Source organism: Cynara cardunculus (assembly GCF_001531365.2).
Source record: "Cynara cardunculus var. scolymus isolate 2C chromosome LG 2, CcrdV1, whole genome shotgun sequence".
In the NCBI taxonomy this organism is placed as follows: Eukaryota; Viridiplantae; Streptophyta; class Magnoliopsida; order Asterales; family Asteraceae; genus Cynara; species Cynara cardunculus.
In genome coordinates, this window is record NC_037529.1 from 8,460,350 (window position 1) to 8,469,778 (window position 9,429).

The 9,429-nt window shown below is 36.1% G+C and overlaps 2 protein-coding genes across 2 annotated transcripts in view; both read right to left on the bottom strand.

The window, feature by feature from the left end:
- Nucleotides 1-1,818, bottom strand: part of LOC112506666 (GDSL esterase/lipase At1g09390-like) — a 10,002-nt gene extending 8,184 nt beyond the window's left edge. The window contains exon 1 of the mRNA XM_025110886.1: nt 1,564-1,818. Coding sequence (XP_024966654.1) covers nt 1,564-1,807 — 244 coding nt within the window. The 5' untranslated portion in view covers nt 1,808-1,818. The remainder of the gene's footprint in view (nt 1-1,563) is intronic.
- A 4,775-nt stretch (nt 1,819-6,593) lies between these two features.
- LOC112507915 (tetrapyrrole-binding protein, chloroplastic-like) lies at nt 6,594-7,777 on the bottom strand. Its single transcript, XM_025112668.1, has 2 exons — nt 7,699-7,777; nt 6,594-7,491 (listed from the first exon to the last, which is right to left on the bottom strand). The coding sequence occupies exon 2, from the start codon at nt 7,454-7,456 to the stop codon at nt 6,728-6,730; it is 729 nt and encodes a 242-aa protein (XP_024968436.1). The 5' UTR covers nt 7,457-7,491; nt 7,699-7,777; the 3' UTR covers nt 6,594-6,727.
- Between the last annotated feature and the right edge of the window lie 1,652 nt (nt 7,778-9,429).

Below are 9,429 nucleotides of genomic sequence, written 5' to 3' on the forward strand. Positions count from 1 at the left end.
ATGGTACAATAGAGATCTTTTGCGATAACAGCTCGACGATCAAGTTATCAAAAAATCCTGTGATGCATAGAAGAACCAAACATATTGACGTGAGGTACCATTACCTRCGTGATCTCACAAATCAAGGAGTTATTAAGCTGGTTTCTTGTGGAACAAAAGAGCAGGTTGCTGATATCATGACAAAGCCAGTGAAGTTGGAGACGTTTGTCAGGTTACGCGGTTTACTTGGTGTACAGGCTCAAGAAAGTTAAACTAGATGTTTGACAAGCATTTTAGTTTAAGGGGAGGAATTATTGAAGTGTTTTGAAGTGGTCAGTTAGTTTTGCAGAATAAAAGGTCTTCTACCTGTTTTGTAGGGGATATTTATTTTGAATTGGTATAAGATGTATAGACTTAGTCATCTGATTTTGCTCCTGATTTTCTGTTTCACGTTTGCTTTGTAGGCTATATATAGCCATCATTTCTATTAAATAAAGTGAGGACTTCCACTTTACTTTACTCTGTTTTATCATCATTGTTCAACCCAATTTATGTTTTCATTGAGCAAACATGTACCATGCCTCCTACGAAAGAGAAAATACAAAGCTTGAGGAAACATCTAAATATGGTGCACCACCGAAATAATAGCTGAAAAATATTTCTATGAATATGTTTTCATGTAATTAAAATGAAGTTACCAATTTTTCTACAAGAAGATAGTATCTACTATCAGTTAGACTGAAGTTAAGAATGACTCACTATGCTCAAAGGCAAAATTAAACTCTTGTGGTGTAATAGCATTTTAGAGGGTATAAAGTGAAAATATGCCACTTTCCTTTTTCCTTTTCCAACATCCTCGCCACATCACCACATACCCCAAATCCTAATAATTAAGGTCTCTTTCTTCTCTCTCGGTTTTTTTGTGTTCATCCCCTATTCCCCTTCATCACCCCGAGACACTAACAAGAACAGTACACCTAAATTCTTGATCACTGGGAGCAAAATAAACAAAAATTCCAGGCAATCTATCACTCGAATCTAACACGCTGAACATCTAATTGGGAAAAGAGAACACAGATCTATGAAGAAGTTTAGGCTTTAATCTCAAAACAAATGAGTAATTACTGGATTATATGTGTTAATATATAGCTTAAGTTTGACTTTGTCGCTTCTCTTGTCTGCAAGAACAAAAAACCAAGAATCTGAGGGTAAAAGATTATTCAGATTTTATAATCCACTTTTTACAAATAATTCCCCAAATATAAATCACGGATTCCATCCAAATCACAACACATGGCGTTACTAGAAAACACGTGAAACCAACTGTTTATAAAAATAAATATATGGTAATAATATTAGCTAGGATTTACAGAGTATTATAATTCCGCTTATGGACGTCGGTGCGGCATTTTTTTCAATCGGATTCATATCACCTCATTTAATCGATGTAGCAGAATCCGTTTGCTAATTGTGTTTACTTCATACAGTAGCAGCAAAACGCATTACCATTTTTGAAGAAGAAAAAAGAACAACTGATTTGAGAGTAATTAACATAATCCAAGCACAAAGCAATAACGTGCTTACAGAGAAAATCAATGACGAGGCGACCGTCGGAGAGACGACCAGTGGATCTGCGAAAGAAAGTGCGACCATAGGGAGAGGTGACAGAGTAACCGAGACCGGCGACGAGGCCGCCGGTGTCGGAGTTGGAATCACCGAAATTGAAAATGAGAGGTCTGGTGCTGCATAAGGATTCAGTAGAATGAAGAAGAGAAGAGATTATGATGAATATGGAGAAGTAGAGAGAGATAAAGTTGGAAGAAGCCATTGATCTCAGTAGCAGTCGGCAAGTTCCTCTGATGACTTCACCTTTTATCAACGGAATTCGAGTTTTATGCTTCCCGAATCAATAATGGAAATTTGAGTTTCTATGCTTGATCTTGCCTAAGAAAATATTCTCTCAAATATATGCTTTTAATTTTTCTTAATGACATAAATACCCCCAAGATTTTTGGTATTTCCTCCCTTCACAAGTTGGGCTTTCACTTCTATACATTGGATTTTGTTTTCACAAGTTGGATTTTCGTTTCCCGCAGAGAAGAGATAATAGAACGGAGGGCTCGACCTACTCGACGAAGACAGTGAGAGGGGGATGGGCGGAGGGCTCCACCTGCTGAAATGTGCTTGATTTGCTCGATGAGGGTCACGATTTGATGAAACTCGATGAGGTTCAATGGGTTTTGATGAAGACGGGGAGAGGGGGACGACGAAAGACTTGACGTGCTCAAACAAATTTCATGGTACATTATAAGAATATGATTCATGGAGGTTTAGTGTTGACTGTCGTTTATTCATTTTCTGTTTCTAAGATCAAACTTAGTTTTTGTCTGTAATGTGTGGGTTTTTTTTGTATTGATTTGTTTACCCAAAAACAACATTGGGTTGCGTCTTGTACATAAAACTAAATGTGATAGGACTACTAAAACTCGTTGTCCCACGTATACTGCGACATGGGACAGGATACAAAAACCCACTCCTCCACGTTTTATGTGACATAGGACATGGACAAGGGATTCGGATTGGACTGGACAAAAAAGACTTTATTTTGGTTCACAAAAATAGATGGAACAAGATGAGATAAGAATGAGACAGAAACTAGAAAATTACTAATCTACCCTCATTCGATATAGCCCTGATGGTTAGCACTCTCCATCACCATAACTACCACCAAAGGTCATATGTTTTGCACGTTTTATTCTTATTTCATAGCATAAATTGCATTGTTTTTGTATCCATTCCTAGCGCGTCTCATGCATTTTTCTTACCTTTTTTATATAGTTTTTCTCTTTTCAATGTCTATTACTTTGTCGTAGATATATTCATGTTTTGCAAGTATTTCAGTGTGTATGGACTCCAGAAAGAGGAGGGAGGAAATGCAAGCGGTGTTGAAAACGAAAAAGATGGAGAAAAGAAGTTGGAGCTCACGCCCGCGAGTGATTTAGTTGCATTGCTCGTGGTTGCTAGCATTTAAAGGGTGCGCCCGCGAACGGCGCTACAGGCCCAAAGATCTAATTTTTGCTAGGGTTATTTCAGTCATTTGCGTCCGAATATTTAAGGTTTTTGATGCTTTCTTTTAAGGTTTAAGCCTCCATCGTACTTTTTTTTTCCATTTTGAGGTCCTCCTTTACATTTTAGACTAGATTTTTAGCTTAATTTGGATATTGGAGCTTACAAACTCTGGATTTGCAGCTATTGCCATGGATTGAATTCGATTTTGGGAATGAATCTTTGAATTAGAGAGTAGTTGCATTTCTTTCACCCTTTTATGCTTCGATTTATTTTTTTGATTCATGTTAACAGCTTAGATCTTTGAGTTTTGATTGTTGATTTTCTGCAATTATTTGGTTCTTAGATTTAGATTTTTAAACTGATTTCGTGATTTTTTTTCTTTTACCTTGGTTTTGGTTATGTTTATTTCCTGAAATTATTCAAATAGCTTCATAACTTTGTTTTTCTTCAGATTTAGGTAAGAATTCATGGTTTCTAGATTAGATTTTAATGTCGATTTAATGTTCTTTGTACTCTAGATCTAGGGTTTATGTGTTTTTTCTTGTCTAAATCATTTTCTTCATAGATTAGTTCTTGATTAGTCAATTTATCGGTTTAATATCTTGTTTTCTCGATTCATGTTCGGTTGATTCATAGTAATATCATGTTCCTTTGATTTATGTTTGTTTGATTCTTAGTTTAACGTGAATGTTGGTAAGGATTTAATTTGTATCAATTGATTGTTTTAAGCAAACAATTTTCCGATAAAATGGTTGTTTGATTGGCCGACTAACGAGAGCTAGGGGTTGTTAAACGATCACTAATCGGTAATTGTTGAATTTAACTGTTGAGATCTAAATGGAAATTTAGTTTTGACTTCGGTTGACCAATTGGTGATTTTTATCACATCATGAAAAATAGATGTTTTGATTACATGGGAATATTTTGTTTCGTTTAATGCTCCTTTTTTTTTATTAACCTGAATATCCAACCGGCTATACGAGCCGACTAATCCCAGGACGACCACCTGCTTTGCAGATARCCSGGAGTYACCGCATTTGAACCTCCGTGGCCACAAGGGGATTTTTATTCCTCCTTGGATTTGAACCTGGGACCTCCTGGTACTTTTGACCTTTGGAGTCAAGCTCAAACCAATCAAGCACCACCCTTGTGGTTTTAATGCTCCTTTTTAGAATTAACCAATACATAAATAATCGATTTTCAATTAAGAAAGAGTTTTGTCGCCTTGGAAGAGGGGCAAAAGTGACGTTTGAATTTGGCAAATCCCACTTTGAAAGGTCTGAACCGATATTCACCATTTAAGATAGCTTAGTATAAAATTTAATGTTTTTTCAATTTGAGTTGTTAGTGTTAATTAGATTGTCATTCGATTCTCGTTTTAGTTGTTAACTAGTTTTATGTTCTCGTTGGTTTCATGTGTGTAGTTAGCCTAGTTTGATTCTTAACTTTGTTATGTTTAATTTAGTTTAAGTGATTAATTGAGTTATTTTCATTTGCAGTGTAAATCCAACATTTGAATTTTGATTGCATGCAACTAGCTAATATTGTGAGTAAATATGTGCTTATTCCCTTTGTCTCCTCGTGTTTGGCCCATATGCAAAGACATTGTACGCTTGCAGTTACAAACGACTTTAAAACTTAAATAGGTCACTGGCAGCCACTGTTGGCCATCTCCAGACACATTCACCTCCTCCACAACCATTGTCGACCACCTCCACCATTACCACTACCACCATCTGCTACCACTATCATCACCAATCACGACCTCTAACACCACGACATTGGCCACAACTACCTCCTCCATCACTATTGGTCGCCACCACCACCATTTTCACGTCTTCCACAGTCGTTGTTGTCCACTAGCTACCACCACTTAGTCCTTTCCTATCCGATCATGGTCATACTAAAAACCAGACAGGTGACTTGTCATGTCTAGTCTTATTCAATCCTTTCTTGTTTAATCCATTCTTGTCCAGTTTAATCCTCTTGTCTTGTTCAGTCAAGTTCAATCATGTCTACGTACCAAATATTACCTTATTATTGCTCTAAGGCCCTGCAACCATTCCCGATCGAAGAGAAGACGTCAGTCATGATCTGTAATCAAGTACATGTTGATGTTGTATTATTTTTTTTGGAAATTCATGTGTGAAGGGGGAACTTTTAGCATTTCATGGTCATGGCTAGTGGAATGAGGTTTTAAGCTTTTCTCAATTTGATGAAATCTAACATCTCTTAAAATTTTAGTCCAGTTTGATTTGCAGGAATAAAAGGGATTAGGAGGGATTTGGAATTCAAATCTATTTCAATCTCATGTTTGGTTTGCAGGATTGCTCGAATTTTAAATTCTAGGTTTTCTTTGAAATCCATCGAAATCTTACAAACCAAAGATTCCAAATCCTTTCAAAATCTAAATGCCTCTAATTCCAAATCTTTTCACGAAATCCAAATCCGTCAAAATCGTTTAATAAACCAAACGCCGTTTAGGGTATTTATGTCCATCGGAGAAAGAGAGAAATGAAAAAGAACCGAGAAGGGTAATTTTTTTGCACGAAGCGAAGGTATTTTGGAAACATGCAGCTTGAAGTATATTTTTGAAAGGATGACAACGTTAAGCATGATTATGATATTTGAGCCAACATTAAGCATAAAAACTCAAAATATTTTTTTCTACATTTTAAAATATTTTTTTTAAACTTATCTCCTTAAGAAAATCAAAATATTTTTTCTACATTTTAAAGTATTGATTTAATTTAAACGACGACACAGTCTTAAATAAGATACTAAATTTGACACTAAATCATTTTAACAAAGCTATCAAATCCTACATCAGATTTGATGTAACGAATACTAACATATACTAGTTATTATTATTTTATTAAACAAAAATCCACAAATAAACAGAAACCGTCAATTTTTTGGAACTTGAAACTTAAAACAAAATAATTTAAATTCATAAATCACAAGTTTTACATGAAATTGTATCGAGTCCCTATCAAGCTAAATAGACACATGAAACTAAGAAAATCGAAGAAAAACAAGTGACCTGAACTGCAATCATATATTTACTTGAAATGATATAGTAAGCGGCCGTTTACTAAATGCGTACTTGATACGTGCTCACCGGATAAATTTCTTTATCGGATGAACATGACAAAGGCCAAGAATCTTACCGGGTAAGAGCGATGAAAATGATGGGGATCTAGTCTTACCCGGTAAGTGAAGATGACGAATCTTACCCAGGTAAGCACTCACCCGGTAAGATGACGAATCTTACCCAGGGTGACGACTCTTGTCGATAAGTATTTGGTAAACGATCCTAAAAACATAATTTTTTTATTAAATTTCATTATTAATATAAAGGGGGCGATATTGTCATAAACCAAAAAGCGTTTTTAGGTTTATGAACTCGTTTAAGTATGTGTACCTACAAGCAAGGGTTTTCGTGTTGAGCTTTATGTGATTTATATCTATCGCACTTTATTCCTACAACCCATTGATTATAAGTTTGAAATAATATGATTATATTCCGAAAAGAAATAAAGAGTTGCAGTACATTTGATTCCCAAATATGTATTGCATAATTGAAAATAGTTCAAGAAGTAAAACAAATAGACATCAAATTGAATCGTGAATTGAAGTTTCAAGAAATGCATATCATAATTCATCTTAATTGTTTCCATTAAAAACTGTAATCAGGTATAACCACTCCTTTCCCAAGTGCCTGCTGCAATTTTTCTCTTTCATCTTCTTCAATGGCGTCTGCAAATGCAGGGTGGCTTAGAATGCATTTCAGCAACTGGATCCCTCTCAGTGCATTCGTCAATGGCAAGTGACCTTCTGGAGTTTCGTCATTCAGTTCCCACACGAATTCATCCGGGAAAGCTCTGTAGTTGTACTGCAATACTTCTTTTGTGTCAAGCTTCTTCATCCACCCAACTTTTATGAAGAAAGCTGTGAAATCTTTGTTTGATTTCTCCCACAATCGTTTCTGGACGCTGTACCCAAATTTGTTGCTGCTGTGATTCCTCCACAGTTGGTCTATGGTTTGGAGGTATACTTGGGGTATGAACTGGACTTCCGAGAAGAAGATGTAGCCGCGTTTCTGTGCGGCTTCGCCAGCGAGGCCGATAAGGAGACGGCGAGTCTCGTTGTCGGCTTCTCGGAAGTCGTTGGTGGAGAGGAGGCGTTGGAGTAGGTCAAAGGAGGTTGATTGGACGGAGGAGGAAGTAGAGGAGGGGAGAGAGAAGGTTTTTACAGCGGAGGAAATGGAAATGGAGATGGAGATGGAGAGGGTGGGATTATTAGCATTGTTTGATTGAATAGTAAACGATAGTGGCAACGACTGCCGCCGGCCAAGTGGCGGAGAGATCGGAGAGAATTGGTGGCCATGGATGTAGCTGTTCAGCATATTTGCTTGATTGTCATTATATTTCTTCTTCAATCCTATGAATTAAAACACATCAAATCATATCACAAGAGCTACTGTTCCTGCAAACTCCATTTGCAACTTAACAGAAAGCATGTAAGTTCCAAACTGTTGAACAGAAAGATCTGCAATGGAGGTATCAAGTATTGAAATAAACCTAATCTAAACGTAACAGATAACTTCATCTATGAAAAATTGAAAATTTAAGGAATCTAAGAATTTACCAAACTAAAGAGCCGAGACCAGATCTCGCCGGAGAAGGAGAAGGAGAACGAGTGGAACGCCGAGAGTCGACTTAGGGCAGAGATGGAGAACCGATTTAGGGGTGATCCATGATTGAGAGTCGAGTGAGAGAGATGAGCGAGTGTTGAGAGTCGAAAAGATTTCAAACGGTTATATTTTATATTTATGGAGCCCATTAAATGATTAAATATATTTTTAAATGTTTTCAATGTATAAAACAAAATACTTTTGCTTTCATCTTTTCAATATCTATACTATATTATAAAGTATTTGATAAAAACTTTTAAAACTCATTTTTATGCATAAAATATTGTTTATTAATGCATATTACTTAAAACTCAAGATTGCAAGTAAATTGTGCGTAAGTACAACTTATTAATAGGCATGGCAACGGGACAGGGATGGGGCGGGTTTTGTAATCCCCGACCCCAGTTTGTAATAACGTCCCCCGGCCCCGGTCTCCGGCGGGTACGGGGATTATCATCCCGTCCCCGGTCAAATTCTAGCAATCCCCGGTCAAAACCCGGTAAAACCCCAGTCAAGCCCCGGTCAAACCCTATAAAAGAATATCATTTAGTTTGATTCTACCGGGGATCCCGGCCCCGGTTTGAGTAACATCCCCCGTCCCCGGGATTCTACTGGTGATCCCTGGCCTTGGGACCCGTTTTAGCGGGGAATCCTCGTCCCCGTTCGGGTCGGATGAACCGGGTTCCCCACCGGGTCGAGGCAAATCACCATCCCTACTTATTAAAGCTCCATATCTGAATTCGAGTAACTAACTGCAGATAAACATAATCAAATACAGAATAAACATCTCATTTTAAATATAAAAAATCTAAAATATAATTAGGATAAAGGAAAACTGCACCAAAATGAAACCAACTTTCACCTGATTCCTATTTTGGGGAATCAACTTTCAAAATCGTCATTTTGGGGAACCAACTTTCACCTTATTCTTAATTTGGGGAACCAATTTTCAAAATCGTTATTTTGGGGAACCAACTTGCACCTGATTCTTATTTGGGGAACCAACTTGCAAAATAATTATAGAAAAATGGGAAAATTACACCAAAATGGAACCAACTTTTACCTGATTTCTATTTTGGGGAACCAACTTTTAAAATCGTCATTTAAGGGTTTCTATCAAACTTTTTGTTTATTTAAGAGTCTAGTTGATCTGTTGAACATGTAACAGGTAATTTAAGGGTCTCTATCAAACTTTTGATTGGATTTGCCAAATTTGATTTAAACTTTAATATTGACAAAAATTGGTTAGATATAAAAATCTTGAATGTGATATTTAATATTTATTTTTTTATTGCATCAATTAATTTTTTTTTATTAAATTGATTTTTTATTGCATTAGTAAAAAACAATTTTTATCGTGGTAATTTGAAATTTTTTTCGAAAAAATCTTCAATTTGATATCTGAATTAAAAAAAACTAGATTTGAAATGAAAAATAGATTTTACTGCATTAATTTTTGAAAAAAAAACGAATTTTAGTTATTTTTCTATAATTATTTTGCAAGTTGGTTCTCCAAAATAGAAATCAGATGCAAGTTGGTTCTCCAAAATGACGATTTTGTAAGTTGGTTTCCCAAAATAGGAATAAGGTGCAAGTTGGTTCCCCAAAATGACGATTTTGAAAGTTGGTTCCCCAAAATAAAAATCAGGTGAAAGTTGGTTCCCCAAAATAGGAATCAGATGAAA

Excerpts from the sequence above, each read along its gene's own strand:
- LOC112507915 (XM_025112668.1), bottom strand. The coding sequence starts at position 7,456 with ATGCTGAACAGCTACATCCATGGCCACCAATTCTCTCCGATCTCTCCG.